The sequence below is a fragment of the Lygodium microphyllum genome, chromosome 29 (assembly GCF_053477565.2).
Source record: "Lygodium microphyllum isolate KBCC chromosome 29, Lygodium_microphyllum_v1.1.10, whole genome shotgun sequence".
Taxonomy (NCBI): domain Eukaryota; kingdom Viridiplantae; phylum Streptophyta; class Polypodiopsida; order Schizaeales; family Lygodiaceae; genus Lygodium; species Lygodium microphyllum.
The window spans coordinates 20,757,327-20,774,319 of NC_141163.1; the positions used below are offsets into that span (position 1 = coordinate 20,757,327).

The 16,993-nt window shown below is 41.9% G+C and overlaps 1 protein-coding gene across 3 annotated transcripts in view; it reads left to right on the top strand.

Annotated features, from left to right (window-relative positions):
- LOC148010436 (2-oxoglutarate (2OG) and Fe(II)-dependent oxygenase superfamily protein) overlaps positions 1 to 11,269 on the top strand; it is a 144,634-nt gene extending 133,365 nt beyond the window's left edge. Inside the window, exon 9 of one of the 3 annotated variants that reach the window (XM_087671024.1) lies at positions 9,983 to 10,111. In XM_087671024.1, the coding sequence (XP_087527150.1) occupies positions 9,983 to 9,990 (8 nt within the window). In that variant the 3' untranslated portion in view covers positions 9,991 to 10,111. Of the gene's footprint in view, positions 1 to 9,924 lie in introns of all 3 variants that reach the window. The other 2 variants (XM_087671022.1, XM_087671023.1) reach the window with 2 other exon arrangements.
- Positions 11,270 to 16,993: the final 5,724 nt, after the last annotated feature.

Consider the following 16,993-nt stretch of genomic DNA (forward strand, 5'->3'; position numbering starts at 1 on the left):
TTCAGATCCAAGAGCTACAGATGCAACCCACATTTAGCTAGTATTGAGGACAAGAGGATAGAGCCTCAATTGCCCTTTGGGCATGGATAATTAATTGCCACTATGCACATAGAGTTTTTCCAGATGTGAGCTAACACATTAAGGGACCAGATTCGCAGCCTTTGAGCTAACACTTTTGAGGAACAAATGGTTTTGACCCAAGCACTCCCTTGCAAGGAGTTCTTGAGCTAAAACACGCTTTACAGCTGATAAGCATTTTTAAACAGCCCCAAAACAGGCTTAATTAATGAAAAACACAAATTTGGTGCACGGTTCAAGAGAGTTTCAGTGGTCCTCCAAAACCCTATTTTTGGGGCGCCCTTCTATCTATAGATAGATAGGCTACACACCATTCAGCCTAATCCTTTTGTGTAGGTTCTTACTCTACCGTGCAGATTTCAGCCATCAGCTACCTACCATCTGCTGTCCAGCAATCACTGATTGCAGCCCATCACTATCCAGCCCCAGACGGTCTGTCTTCAGCCATCGCCTTGTTGTTTGGAGGTCCCCATCTACTGGATCATCATATACCTGGTCAGCTTGCGTTTTTACCATTTGGTGCCAGGCAATAGGTTGTTGCTATCTCTCCCACCAGGCGACTGCTACAATACTTGTGTTCTTGCTGTCCAGCAGATCATCTACATCAGCAAACATCTCTCCTGTTGTCGCCTTAGTTCCCTAACACTTTGGTGATCAGTGTTTGTTATTTCCTACACTCTGACACAGTGAGTGGTTGTCATAGCACTTGGGATCCATCTTCGGTGGATGCCACTCTCTGACACGGCATTGCTTTGGCCTTGGGCATTTTGTACACTCTTACATTCATTTACAACATTCATTCGGCTCACAGTTTCTTCTCTTTGTTTTGGTCTTTGTGTTTGACTTTTGTGTTTTTGCATTTTGTGTTTTGCGTTTTACATTTAGGGTTTTAGTTTTACTTGTCTCTATCTGAGTCTTTGTGTTTTAGTCTTGGTCGTACATGTTGTGTTTTTTGAATGCAAAACCTAGCATATCTTCACATGGTATCAAAGTCGGTGCTCTTCTAAAGAGTATCATGTGGTGATTGTGGAGGCTGGTCTTTGTACGAGACTTACATGCGACTCGATTTTGACTCATAATGTCTCAGGCACCTTTTTCTTCGGATCCTATGACGCCCTATCAAGCTTCTCCATTATTGGAGGCTTTGAGAAGGCATTATGGTCTCGAGGAGGAGTTAGACACACCTTTATCTTTACCATGTTCTTTTTCTCGTTTTGGCTATCTTATAGATGAAGAGTTTGAGGAGTACTTCCGCATCACGTATAGTTGGGTTTACACTCCTTTAACAAGTGCTACTACTCTGTCTAGACCGATGGGTGAGACTAGTCATCTCTCTAATCTTAGAGGAACCACAACATTTGGCACGTCTAGGGATCCATCTTCTTTATCTCAGCCAGGCCTCATGTGAGGTTCATATAACTCTTTTGAGTTATATGAGCTAAAATCCTCTCTTGTTTCTTCTTTCGGTGTGTAGGAGCCTATTGGTTTTCAATATCTTAACTTTAATAGAGGAGGCTCTTGAAGCAAATACCCTTTATCTGGTATGCCTCTACCATCTGTTTCATTTGAGCAAGTAAACCACACTTTTCAACTCCCTTTCATCCCACCACTATCTTCTCCATATTCTGATCTACTCACATCCTTATTTCAAAATCTGGGGTCATCTTCCATCTCCGCTCCTAATAGTTTCTCTTTCTCCATTCCACCATCTACCTACCCTCCATTCACTCCACCTCCTGGTGCATCGTTAGGGGGAATGCTACCCTTTAACAGTGTACCTTCCATATATCCCTACTTTACCACTTCCTTCCACTCTGGAACGGTTGTGATGGGAATCCCTCTCACTACCCTCGGGACACTCACAAACTCGCCACACGACCTTTCAGATGTAGGGATATCCATCCTCTACTTACAAACTCTTCCCACATCCCTTGGGTCACTCCTAGGTAGGGATTCCCATCCACAGCTCCCCATGTCACTATCCCTCCACCTTGGGCTCCACAAGCAGTTACCATATCCATATCCAATCCGGCCTTGCCCACATTTGGATCCACATGTACACTTCTCGTATGCATGGTGGGCACTCTCTGATTACTTCCCAAGCGTACTCCACTCCCCTATCTTCTCTCCCCTATCCACCCTATCCTCAATACACACCTTCTCTATCTCCTAGCACTACCACTCTTGTTGCAATGGAAAAAAGTTGTCTTCACAGCAGATAAGACTCATTTTAACAGGTTGAATTTCACCACTTGTTCAGAATTCATGCAACAAGTGCTTGAATCTCAGGGACTTTGGGACCTCGTCATTGATAGTGAGCCTCGATTAGATCACCTTGATTGCATCCGTCAATGGAGAGTCGGCAATGCCACAGCCAATGTTGAGTTAATGCACGGGTTGCTCCTGAGTTCCACTCTCAATTACAACATTTTTTCCTTGCATTTGAGCATTAGAGTTATCTCATTAACCGTTATGTGGCTCGATATCATACTTGACGTATCAATCTCGATTTAGAGCTTCAGTAGGTTTCCATTAAGAAAGGGGATGATTTGAAAGTCAAGTTGGCCGAATATCGGCGGTTACTTGTCGAGTTTGCTAGTACTGGCTCCCCAAAGTGAGATGACGATTAGGCACGTTCTTCTTGAATACGTTACCCGATAAATACTTCCATTTTATCCAACACATTATCTCACTACCTAGATTACTGATCTTCCACGAGTTCAAGCATCAATTCTTACATTACGCAAGGCTGCATGATCAATCCACAAGAAGTCCTCTACACACATCCATTCAAAGGGGCAAGGGTTGGTTTCCTCTTCCTTAGGAGGGAAAACTAGTAGTGGCAGGAACTTGCAAGATGTGAAGGCAAGCCAAAACAAGGGTAACACCACTTCCTCCGATGGAAACAAAGAAATATGATCCCTTTGGTAGCAAATTCCTAAGAAAAAGAGGTTTTGCATACACTGCTAGACGTCGGCGGGCCATGTGGACAAGGAGTGTTGTACCAAGGCCTTAGGTCTTCCTTCTAGAAAACCACAACAGACTGCTACCATTGTGTCCACTTCGGTTAGCTAGTCCAGTGGGGCTACACGTGCTATTGCTACGCTATCTACTCCATCTACCCTAGTGGCTACTAGGTATATGGTATGCGGACAGCCTTAGCAGTCTATCTCCTTACTACTGAAGGATTGGCTGATTAGTCTGCTAGTGGCTCACGTATTGTACCTTATGTATCCATTCTTAGGGCATCCACTATACCTTTTAGCATCCCATCCCCACCTTATCGTACGCAATGGTGGCTATATACTTAGACTTTTTCTTTTTAGACTTCCACTGCATACTTATATACTCATTGTATTGTACTTAGCTTTGCTTTCTTTTATTTTATTTTCAGTTTTTTTTTTTTGGTTTTTTTGGAGCATCTCACTACTCACATTTTTGTGCTTGCAGATTTTGATTTCTTTTGCAAGGTTTTGTATTTCAGTATGGGGCTAACATGCAGACTTGCACCTGTGCTTTTTGAGTTGGAGATGCGTGCCATTCCTTTCATGGTTCCATCTACCTAGAGTTTTGCTCTTCTACTAGCATGGAGGCTTTCTCTCTTGTGACGGATCATGCAACATCTCTCTTGATGCTATCATGGTAGTGACTTCTATCCTTGCTTTTCTAGTAGGGATGCTTCATCATTCTTATCCACATGATTCGCAGCACCATATGAAGACCAATATTTTTAGGCTCCTCTTTTTTCTTCGGCATTGACATCCAAGTTGAGAGGGGGTTCCTACCTTTCTTGGTATTCTACAAGTTTTGGCACTTGTCTTCGGCATCGGCCTTTTCTCCCCTATTGTACCTTCCCTTGTGCATTGCACAATTTCATTAGCTTTGTACTAGGGTGCTTGGGCAAGTGAATAATTTTCCCACGAGGGACACTGTCCAAGTGGCACCTACTATATGAGCATTCTTCAGTATGTAGCATACAATGCATCCCATTGTGCAGAGCACCACTAGACAGATCCTAAGCTGTTTTCATCAATGGATTACACCGCTATCCTTCTTTACATGATACTTCTTCATCTTTTCCTCGTCATTGATATCCTCGAGTGGTTGGGTAAGCTTGTACTATTTTGTGATGTGTTGGGTTTACCATCCCTACTCTTGTCTTCTAGGTCATTGGAACTTGATCGGCCACCACTCCTAAAATTAACTTTTCATACCATCATCCCCCCTCCCCTTTCCCCTCCAAAAAAAAAGTTCAATGTGGTTTCATCCGTGTTTATAGGGCTTGGTAGGCCATTGGGCAATTGACGAGTACCCTTTGTCTGATGCCTTGTCCTCTTTGGGCTGACTACTTGGACTCCCTTGGTAAGATAACTATCGCCTTTGTAATCTTGGTAAGCCATTGGGCAACTGAGGTGTACCCTTTGTCCGATGCCTTGGCTACTTTGGGATGGAACGCCTTGGGGTAAACATCATCGGCCTTTCCTTTTAGGCTTAGTTTTGGGCTTGAGAGGGATTATTGAGCTAAAACTTGCTTTGCAGTTGATTAGCATTTTTAAACACCACCAAAATATGTTTAATTAATGAAAAACACAAATTTGGTGCGCGGTTCAAGAGAGTTTCAGTGGTTTCCCAAAACCCTAAATTTTTGGGGTATCCTCCAACCTCATCCTTTTGTGCAGGTTTCTCACTCTACCTTGTAGATTTCGGCTATTAGCCACCTACCATTTGCTGTTCAACCATCACTGGCTCCAGCCCATCACTATCCAGCCCTAGGTAGCCAGTTTTGAGCCATTGCCTTGCTGTTTGAAGGTCTCCATCTGCTACGTCACCATAGCACTTTATCAGCCTCGTTTTTAGCATCTGGTGCCAAGCAATAGGCTGCTGTCATCTCTCCCACTAAGTGATTGCTATAGTACGTGTGTTTTTACTGTCTAGTAGATCGTCTACATTAGCAAACACCTCTCCTATTGTCGCATAAATTCCTTGACACTTTGGTGATCGGTGTTTGGTATTTCCCGCACTCCAACACTTCGACACTTCGATTGGTGGTCATAGCACTTGGGATTTGTCTTCATGGACATCACTCTCCGACACTGCATCGCTTTGCCCTTGGATATTTTGTATACCCTTACATTCATTTATAACATTCATTCACTTTAGAGTTTCTTCTTTCCGTGTTTGACTTTTGAGTTTTTGCATTTTGCGTTTAGGGTTTGAGTTTTTCTTTGCTTTGTCTAAGTCTTTATGTTTCAATCTTGGTTGTACATGCTATATTTCCTCAGTGCAAACCCTAGCATATCTTCACAAGAGCAAGTGCTGAATTGTATCCCACCTTTGGTGACAGATGAGATGAGATGTTTCTCCTTACACCCTTCACAAAGTAGGAGTTTCTTTGTGTTTTCTAGTCATAGAATGGGCAAAGGTACCCCATAGTTGTCAGGTACGATATGGTATGGTAAAATAAAATATGATACTAAATGGTACCTTATGATTTTATAAGGTACGGTATGATATTAGTATGAAAAAAAATTAACTTGATTAAAAAAAAAAACTATAAATGATAGAATAGATGTTTAAAGTGAAAATAGGAAAGCGATTACAAAATAAGATGAATACATGAGGTTAAAATCCAAAATTGGCATATGGTAGTGTCTAGGTCCTGCAGGTTGTATATGCAATATGCAATACAACTAGTATATACATGGATCATAGTGGATACAATGATACAAAGAAGAGAGTGGCCTATGATGAGGCATCACTATCATCATCATCATCATCGTTATCATCATCAGAATCATCCGAGTGCTTATCAAGAGAGTTTGAAGATGACTCCTCGATATTGGATGATGAGACACTCTTATATTCACCCTCATTGATGAGGTTGCCATCATCATCAAATGATGGCTGTGTGGAGGGGAGGGGGATATCATCATGAGGCATAGGATGGGAGCTACTAGAGCCTTGCCTCACATATGCTTGCAAGCTACTCAAACCACCCCTTCTAGATGTCCGAGGGTATCGAATGACCATGTCCCTGTGTTGCCACCTACTCGAACTCCTTGCCAATGAGCACGTTAACTGCGAGTGTCATGAGTATCTGTTGCTATAAGCTCTCTATAGAGCTCTGCAAAGATTTTCTCCTTTTGAATTACCATCATCATCAAATGATGACTCTTTAGGCAATGGTTGTGTGGGAGGGGGGAGGGGATATCATCATGAGGTACGGGATGGGAGCTACTAGAGTCTTGCCTGATATATGTTTGCAAGCAACTCGAACCACCCTCCTTGATGTTGGAGGGTGTCGAATGACCACCTACTTCAAACTCCTTGCCCACGAGCATACTGACTACGAGTGTCACGAGTATCTATTGCTATAAGCTCTCTATAGAGCTCCGCAAAGATCACCTCTCCCTCATCCACCTCTTGATGTACACTCGGAAGAGTGTTGTTCATCAACTTGAATGTATCACACTCGAAAGAGTGTTGCCTGTCAACCTAAATGTATTAGCATTCACCTACACGATGCACATAAGATTGTAGTACTAAATTGTAAAGTATTAAGTTTAAAATAACAAATTTTAATTTTTATGGTTAAGTCTTTACTTGCTTTGGACTACCCATGCTCATCATAGTCCTCATCATGCGTAAGTTAAAGGGAGAAGCCCGAGTGGGAGCATGAGCAAGTGGAAGTAGTGGAGTTGTGAGCTATGGCTGAGAGAAAGAAAGAAAGAAAGAAAGAAAGAAAGACATATTAACGTCTACATAAGGTCAATGTGGCCTATGAGACAAAATCCAGAGTACATCCATGTCTAATGTCATCTCATTAGTAAGGTAAAGATAACATTACAAATAAGTGGGTGGCCTATGAAACAATACTGAAAATAACTATACGATGGGACTATACTAGGGTTGAACCATGTGTAGTGTTGTTCCATCGATAGAAAAGAAAAGGAAAGGAAAGGAGAACTAGATCTGATAGAACCATGTATAGAAGTGTGGTGGAGACTATGGGCTGTAGCTGATCTCAAGATCTGCACATGATCTCAGCTATGATGCGGTCCCCAGCTGCTTCACTGATATGCCTGGTGGTGAGTCTTCGGTGTCTCGTGATAATGGCTCTAATCCGATTGTGGTGTGGCCTCCTCAAACGTGGTCTTGGTAGATGGGGTCGTGGTGCCCGACGAAGGGAAATGGCTCTATCCAATGTGACTCCACGGTGTGACCTGTAAGGTGTCTGGCGGTGTGGCTCTGTCTCTGCTAGGCTGGTAGTGTTAGTAGGGTCAGCTCTATAGAAAAAGTCTGTCACTACTTTGTGTGTGTGTCCCTCTGGGTGAGCTGGCCTTCTATCTCACAGTAGTGCAGCTCGGCACCTCTTGAGCTCCAGGAGGAAAAGATTGAGGCATCTCTAGTCGTCGTACTTCATGACGCGACGAAGGGGTCCAATCAGTCAGAGCTGTCCTAGACTGTTGCCCATCTATTGGTGCATGTTTCTCAACCGTCCATTGTAGGTTCGAACTATTTCCAGCCATATTCTTGCTGATCATCAGGGCAACTACTGTACACCTTCTCGAGCTTGCATTTAAGCTGCGCTGCAAACTTTGCGTTCAGCCCTGAATAGCTGTCGCCTACAACTGGTGATTGTCAAATTGTTGTGTTTGCTGACATCTACTGCTGCCTAGCCATAAACTACTCTTTGACTACTGCATTTGGACTATTCTGCTGCCACCTGGTCATTCCGGGGCTTCCTTGAGCTGGCTTTTGCTGATCAGAGCAGTCGACTAGCTGCCAGGTCATCAGCTTGGTCTGCGGTTGCTGTTTTCACACAGTCTTGTGCCTATCTGTTGATTTGTCATCCACTACTGTATTTGCTGCTGCTAAACACCTTTGGAGGCTGCCTTGCTGCGTTTCAGGATCCGTCAGAGTATGGCGCTCTCCAACTCATACTCTTTGGCTGGTCCTCGAGACAAGATTTTAGGGGTTAATATTCATTCACTGCATAGTGTGTTTGCTGCATTGAGCATTGTATTCTATACTGATTCATTCATTATTCATTGTGTTCATTATCCTTGACTTACCCTAACCCTATGTTCTCTTAGCAATTTGTGCTTTGTCATATGATTGTATTTGGGTTTCTATGTTTGGGCATTTCTTTACAAAAGCATGAGAAGGTGAGTGCAAACCACATGGGCTATGGTTGATCACTAGAATGCCTCTAGTCTAGTCCTCTCCATAGGAAGCAAGGTGTGCAAGACATGACACTAGAGAGTAGAGAGGAGGCACATACGTATAGGCCAAGGATTGAGGCCCGAGACAACCAAGATGACCAAAACTAGGCCATCCAACTGTCCATTCAGCTATCCTCACATGTGAGAAAAAGTTGGTATGACCAATTTATGAGCAAGGTGGTGAGACTGTCCCAATGTGTCACAAGGTCCATTTCTATGATCCTGTTGTATTTGTAGTCTGGGTAACACCTGTCTACAGTGATCTTGTAGAAGCAATTCATGGAGTATTGATGCTGAGCTCTAGAAGAGCTTTTGGGCTGATATGTGCATCTCAAGAGAATGGCCAAATGTGACAATTCTACCCTGATTCCACAGTTTTTTCTGATTCTTTGAAGAGAGATGGAGGGTATCGGTGGGCTGCAATCTGCTGCTCACAAGCAGCCCCTCTTGCCACCTTTAACCCTCATTAGCTCACCCCACTTTTCTCCCACTACACTAGCAGTATGCAGCTGTACAACCCACTATCCTCACCACAGTTGCTGCTGCTGTGCCTCTTTTTCCCTTGCCCCTTGTTGCCTCATACCTCCTTTCCCTTTCTCCTTTGCATTTGTTCCTTGTGTCTTCACAGTCCTTGATACACTGCCTTTCGCTCTGCTCCCTTTCTCATAGAGATTTTCATTCAACCTTTTGACAGGTCCCTTTGTGGTTTGGGATTCACAGCAAGTGTGCAAAAGTAAACTGATGATCATGGCATGTTTCGATGCACTCTTGCTTCCTAGTCTTCTACCTTGCACATTGTTCTACGAGAGTAACAAATTCTGGACAAGCAATAGAGTAATTTGAGACTGCTTTTTGGGGGTGGATCATTGGCCACTCCCTGTCTTATGCTCAGCTTTGGGATGTGTTACAGTCCACTCTCCTCATCAGGTCCTTGCACATTGTGGAGGCCTCACTCCTAAGGAGAGGAATTTGCACGGTTTGGCTCACTCCTAGTGGCATTGGGCAATGCAGTCATCTATATTTTCCCTTGGTATGATAGCTTGGTGTGAATACGTGGTGTACAATCCCTTGCCATCTGGTCACCCTACTCTTCCCAGGATTGGTGGTGGAATACTGCCATTTGGTGGACTTAAGACATTTCTTAAGCATAGTGCTTCGTGCATTCATTTGTTGGTGCTGTGAGTAGAGAAGGTGCTCCAAAGGCTTGGATAGTAGCAATGAACTTTACGAAGATTCCCATAGCTATCAAGATCATAGCACATGATAGCTTGGTTTGGCAGTCCATTATCATCATGGGGCAGCCGAATCATTGTCTTATATGTAATGAGTTCAGACACCGTAGGTTTTTCAATATAGGTATGGTTCTCAGCATGTAATGGACCTTGATTCTTTGTGTGGGACATATAACCTTAGAAGACCCATAGCTATGGGTCAGCCTAAATTTACTGTTTTGGTCTTAACAGATAGTTCTATCTTCTTAAGTACGAGTCAAACATGTCATACGTTTTATTCTACATTGATATTAAAGGCGTGCAATGCTTTAGGTTCTAGCCTATTTACTCTTATTTTTCTAAATTTAAAGGCAGGCATTTAGCATTTCATCACCTTGTTTCTTTAACAGGAATGAATTTTCACGATTTTTTCAATTTTATTAAAAGGATGGCGGCATTCTTCGTCAGCTTTTTAAATAGGAGCATGGAACAGTGGGAAAAGTACACACCAGAGTCAGAGCTGGCTGCTTCAAACAGGGAGTCAGTGATGAAGAGATTAATTGTTGAGGTATTATCCAACGTCAAATCCATAGGCAGTGTGGCTCAAGACATGGGATCAACAGTTTATTTTCCATTGGGTGCTAAAACTATCCATGAAGATGAAGGGTGCATGCTACAACCTTCCCAACAGGATGTTTGCCTAATAAACAGTTGGGACAGCTGGATTGATTTCACCCAACACTCAGAATTTGTTGAGTTTTTGACACAGATGAGTGTAACACACAGGATGCATGAGCCAATACTTGAATTTGGAAAGGATCTTGAATGTCCTGAAGTTCTGAAGCAACAAACTACACAATTTCCAGTTTTGATAAGTTCTCTAAGACAAGGCAGCCAGATTTTTGAGGATCAGGAAAATGCTTTACAAGAAGGTACTTACAAGGGCATGCTTGGAATGCTTAAATATAGCATGAAAGAGTGGGCTGAAACCTCATGTAAAGTCGATTCACCTCAGCAGCTGGCACTATTGATTGAAAGTGCTGTTCCAATCTTGACACAAACCATTTCATCATCAGGTGTATAGCATTGATGTTTGGTTTCACTTGCTGTTACTTGTGATAGTGTCTTATGACTTGCAGTTTGTTAGGTTTTTAGACAGTCATCAGGAGAGCGCTTTTTGACTTCCTGTCTACTGTCAGCCATTCTCACACCCAAAGACGCTTTATGAGGCTGGTTACACATGGACACCCAACCCCCGCCCAGAGTCTGGGCATGCACATTTTGAAACTGGTTGTGGACAAGGGCACAATACCTTAGACACCAAAAGGATACATTTTATAAAAAAGGAGAAAATGATAAATACATCATTTTTCTGATTGGCTGCAAATGCAAACTGTGCACCCTTGTCCATCAATTTACAAAGTGGTTAGGGGAGACTCCTTGTCCAAATGTGGGGGGGAGTTAGCCTGTTTAGCAGGTCAACAGGTCACGTCCTCTCCAGTGTGTGGACTGTGGGCACCCGACCTCTAAATAAGTGTTTTGATTGGTTAAAACTTATGAGGTGGACATCCATAATTTGGTGTGTAACAAGCCTCAGTTAAGAGATTGTCCTTCACAAAAGGCATTCACATGTGCATGGCCTTTATTTATTAAGGCATGAAGGCCATTCACAAGGTGAATGACCTCTTATGCATAAAGAGCATGTAACTTAAATCAAGCTTGCCAATTTGGAGCAAATGCAAAATTTATTTGCATGAAAGTGTCAATTATGAGCCACAAATAGGCAGCTTGTGTTGAAGTAGTTTTGAACATCATATGCTAGCTTTCTTTCTTCGTTTTTGCATTGATTTATCCAAAGATATGCAGTATTTTGTTGCATGAAACCATATTCTTGGGCATGTACTTTATTTTGGAGGCATGTATGTCTTTGCCCACATAGAAGGCAGCACCTTATTATCCTAAAGAGAGATTCTATTGGCATTATACTATCTTAACACTTTCGAATCATAGATGGTCAATGCAATAAAATATGCAATAATGGACAACGACAAACCCATAAGAATTGTTATCATGTCCCACATCATAGCAATCATCTACGAGAAGCTTATACCATGGTACATGCAACAATGAGAAGGGATGCTCAAAGAATATGCTTGAAGTACTCAAATGCACGATCTAAAAATACTCCAAGACTCTCGCTCTAAGTGAGTTCCAATCTAGAACAAAATGTAAAGAAGTAACACTAAGTCAATGTTGATTAGATTCAAACCTTGATCATAGAAAGTGAAAATAGTTGAATCTTTGTCCATCAATAATGCCCTATTGAAGTGGACAAATTGTCGAAGAGGCCCTTCCATGTGGGAACAAACTAAGAGCAAAACATTGCTCACTATCCTAACCTCCTGTTGCGGACCTAAAAGTTAAACCAACTCTAGGATTTGAATTGCCAAAAAAAATTAATACATGTGTAAAGCTTGCTTCAAGATCCATTGCATCAATGAATGTGTAGCAAGCATCAACATGCTTGATTGTCATCATCTCATAGTCGACCCTCTTTAGCATGGGAATACATCATGAGCATCACTTCACTACTATAAAATAGGGATATCTTTGCTTTAGGCAAAGTCATGCATTGGAAGAGAATAGATGTTATGGTGGGGATTAGTGAATGCTAGTACCCATAGAGACAAATCCACCAAGTATTAGTCTAGCCCAACCATGCCATAGAACTCTATTTTTCTCCCTAACACGGAACCACCATCTGACTTAGTCCAAGGGGTTAAGAGTTGACGCATCAATTATTTGTTTAGTGGCCTAGCAAACTAGCCAAGCTAGATAGAGTTGGGGCCACCGAAGCCATTAAGAAGTAGCCAAGAAGAGAACTCAAGGAAGAACACCAAAAATCATTATCCACCATAAATAACTCTAGGAGCACTAGAGATATACTGTCAACTCACGAGGCTTGCGACATAGTTGAAGCAAAAGGCAAAGAGCTTGCAACTACAAACCAAAGCCTAAGTATCTTCGAAGGTAAAAAACAATACTTAGAAGATCAAGTTTACATCATTGTGGGGAAATCTCAAGCCACTTTGATGGAAAATGTCATAAAAATATTGATGATAAATGAAGAATAGAGAGTACGAGATACTAGGATAGTCATGGTCAACCAACTTGAGCAAACAAAAGAGAAGGTTCAAAAGTTCAATCACAGTTCAATTAAGCATTTAGAAATGGGATCAACAATGAAGAGAGTGCACTTTGCAAAATACAACTAACAACACATAGATCCCCTCTATATCAAAAGTTAAATCAAAGGTAAAGCTAACCATAGAAATACCCTACCAATGTGACAAAAGAGTGGTCAAGCATGTCAATACAAAGGTCAAAGGGCAAGAGAAAGCATGCATAGATATTAGGAGCAAGAGGCAACAATTGAACGTGATAGTTCAAGATGACAAATGTAAGAAGATTCCAACCAAGAATGGTTGGAAGACACAAGACAATCGTTATTAAGGGTGAAGGCCTTGCAAGTCAAGATAGGCATAGTTAGAGAACATTTATACATGGTATAATAGCACATTTATACATGGGTTGGGATGGACAACTTGCCCTTCTTTTGCCATGCCAGTACAAAGGTCAAAGGCCAAGAGAAAGCATGCATATGTATTAGGAGCAAGACACAACAATTGAATACGATAGTTGAAGATGACAAATGTAAGAAGAAACTATGGTTGGAAGACACAAGACAATCATTATTAAGGGTGAAGGCCTTGCTAGTCAGGACATGCATAGTTAGAGAAATGCCTGGTATAATAATATATTTATACATGGGTTGGGATGGACAACTTGCCCTTCTTTTTGGGTTTTGGCTAGTCTCTCTCACTTCGTGCATACATCCTTAGCTTACATTGATTGATTTTCAAAAGCAACTGAAAAGTTAGTGCTTGTGCCCTTCTTGAGTTGGAGGTCTTTTTTCCAATATTGGAGAATATTACAACTTGTACAAGTGTTGAGCCTAACTTTCTCAAAATAATATTAAAAATAGTAACATGACTACGAATATTAGTTTAAAAATAGTGTACACAAGGTGCGTGGGATTAATTTCTAAAATATTCTTGGTGCCTTGCACCTTTGCTATGTTTGTGCTTTTGTTGCTTTTCTAACATGTATTTTTGGTTTACATCTTTTTGTCGGTTTGTTGCCCATTCCATTTCATGGTTACCATTACTCTTCTCTTAACCAATGCCAATTCCATGGCACACTTCGTCGAAGGTAGCATGCTTTAGCTTGCACCCTAGATGAGAAATGCGGGGATAGTAGCCATTGTGAGGAGAGCAAGGGTTGTCGTTAGAGCTTGATGTGGTTGTTGGAGTTTCCTTTATCAAATGTCAAGCAGGATTGGTGATGTGAATGAGATCGGGGGGTTCTTTGAGATTGGAAATTTTTCAAGCTAGACTAATTGGAACTAAATGGGGTGGTTGAAGCTAGTCTCACTAGTTGAAGATTTTGGCTCAAGGTAGAAGCGACAGGCTACCACATTTGCTTATACTTGCACGGGAAACACTCATGCATTCTCTCACTAAGGGAAGGCTAGTTTGTTTTATGTGTAATAGCATTTTAATGGATTGACTGATGGATCGAACTTTAGAAAATCCTTAAGTGTTGACCCACACTTGAGAACCCAATGTGTGTATAGATTATGGTGCAATTACTATGTGAGTGCATATGCTATTTCATAGTTGGAAAACAATGTTATGATTTATTCCTGCTAGCAATTGAGAAAGCAAGACATTGGTTGATGATCCAATATAGTGCAAGTAATATGTGAGTGCATGTGTCTACATACACTATTATATAGTTGGAAAATAGTGTTGGGATTTCCTCTTGTCAAGAATTGAGGAGATAAGGCACCAGTTGATGGGATAAAGGATGGAAAGTATTGTTGTTGCAAAGGGACATGAAAATCAAGGGGGAAGCTCATGGTCATGGAATGGTCCTTATATGAATCGTTACTTAGTAGAGATTGTAAAATGAGGTGAGATTGTAGCCTTGGGCGATTCATGATTCACTTGCAGGTTATCATGCTTCCAATATTATTATAGTGGCAATGAGATATTCAGAAAGGAATGAAGAGAAATGTATTAGTGAGTTAGAATGACAGATCTAACCATAGGTGATCTAAGACTCCCTATGTGTGCCGTGCCCTTGATGTGCCTTGAGTTATATAGGGGGATTAGGAAGTAGGGCTCTAGGGACTTAAGGATGGAGTTGGCCGATTGAGGCTATTAAGCATATCTAACTTAAGAACCCCTATATGCAATGATGTGTCCATAAAATCATATTTTTCTTTTCCTTTTGATTTCCTCATTGAGTTAGTATGGAGTACAAGAGGGCTTTTAGCCTCAACAAGTGTGTTAAGATTGAAGGATAATGAGGCTTAATGAGGTCTGTCAAAAAGAATAACCATGACCAATGTTGAAGAGGTATTTATTTAGTATTCCTTGGGACTAGAGGTTGGATACCTTGAAGATTGAAGTCGTTGAGGGGAAACCCTTGTTGTTGATAAATCACATGTCAACACATTTGAGTTGGCCATTCGTCGTGGAGAAAAGAAACAACCAATAGTCATATTGGTCCAATATGTACTTGCATGGGGAGGATGATCTTTGCAAATTGTGGTCTTGGAAGTCTTGTTATTGGTGAGATTTTTCACTTAGTGGTTGTTCAAGAGGATAAGTGACGATTGATGTCTTGAGGATATTGATCCAACCAAATGAGACTTGTTTTAACCTGTATTCACTTGGTGAAGGTTTGAGAATATATGTAGTTGATCTTCTATGAATAAATACAAAAGAGCTCAAATGAAAGAATCACCACTTATTTGGAAAGAATCACTACTTATTTGAATTCAATTGAATTTATTCTAGCCCTCCTTCTATCAGTTTGGCAACATGGCTTGTAGGGGTGTGCAGGGTTTTGCGTGCTTAATATATTTTTGTACATAATCATTAAAAAGCATAATTTATTTATATACACAATCAAACAAGCTATGGATCCATGTCACTCTGAGATGGTAAGAGCGAGTTATAGAAGTCAAGATTATACTCAAGTGTGGTGCAAGCATCGAGTCATGGTAGCTTCATTAGCAAGGATAAGTATTGTGCAAGGTCAAGTAGTACCATTCCTTTCCTAAGTTTGCTTGCAACATGCAACTTTTCCTCAATAAGGACTTTATCAAGGAATGTTCTAGGGTTGGTCCATCTAAGTCCATACCTCACATAGTAGCAAGTATGCAAAAGAAGGTAGGGGCCATATGTATCGACTGTGAGATGGGTTGTCTCTCTTGAAGATATTTATTACTTAACCTTTGAGTTTTGACCTTTGGTCTAGCCATCAAAGCTCAATTAGCCTATCGACGTTTCTCGAATTGGATTCATTCATTTGCTTTTTGTTTCACGTCTTCTATTTTGAATAGGTTTTGTTGGTAGAGTACTTTGATGGAATGTGGAAGTGAAGTGGCATTCTTTTCCTTCTTCTTCATCAGTCCTTAAGGCTTCACGAGACCCCGCGTCTTCTGGCCATCGAGCATGAAGCGCCCCAACAGCACGATCCTGCCCGCCTTTTGCTCGATAAATCAGATGAGCCAAACTTCGATGCCCAAACCACCCCCCCTACTCACCCATCAACTTCAGTCCCTCCACATCCGTCGTCATAGTAAGTCCATAGTATCCTTGCCGATTCCACACCTCTCACTTCCACTTTGCGTCAGGCTCAGTGGCCAAGTTCAAACTTGTCGCCTTGCCTCGGATTGTGGACTGCCCATACTTTAGATCCTTTTCAATCGTCCATCCAGTCACCTCGATGACAAGGCCAACTGCACACTGCCAACTGGCAAAGGTAAACAAGTCTCCACAGAGGAGCCTGCCATCGCCCTGAGCAAGGAGGATGCTTCACCCAAGCTCTCGGCTCCAGGCTTCTTCGACTTCTTTGTGGGCACTACTTTCACAGACCCCAAGTGGGGGCTCATGGTGGAACACTGCAAAGCAGTAGAGCAATGACATATAAGCAGATCTAAGTGCTTCAATAAGTAGTGCTAGATCTGAACCACTTCAAAGCCCACATGCTAGAGCCCACTGTCAAAGCCGCCCCCCCCCCCCCCAATCCCAATGATCTAGGCTAGGATCAAGGAGACAATGGCCCTCATTCGGATGATTTTCTCTCTGAAAACACCTCTGCATATACCTCCGATATCATGAAGTTGGCTAGCATTGCTCAATTCTGAGCCCGCTTGACTCAATCCGAGGCTCTCTCACCAAACACTGGCATTGGATCCATATCCTCCTTAGTGCCAGGTCCCGGCCAAAACTTGAATTGGATGGAGTCGGAGTCGCCTAGTCCAGCGGATCACTTTGGATTGGGAACAGCTGCAGTAATAAATTTGGCTTGGTTCCATTTACTTGGAGAAGCTCGCAACCGAGC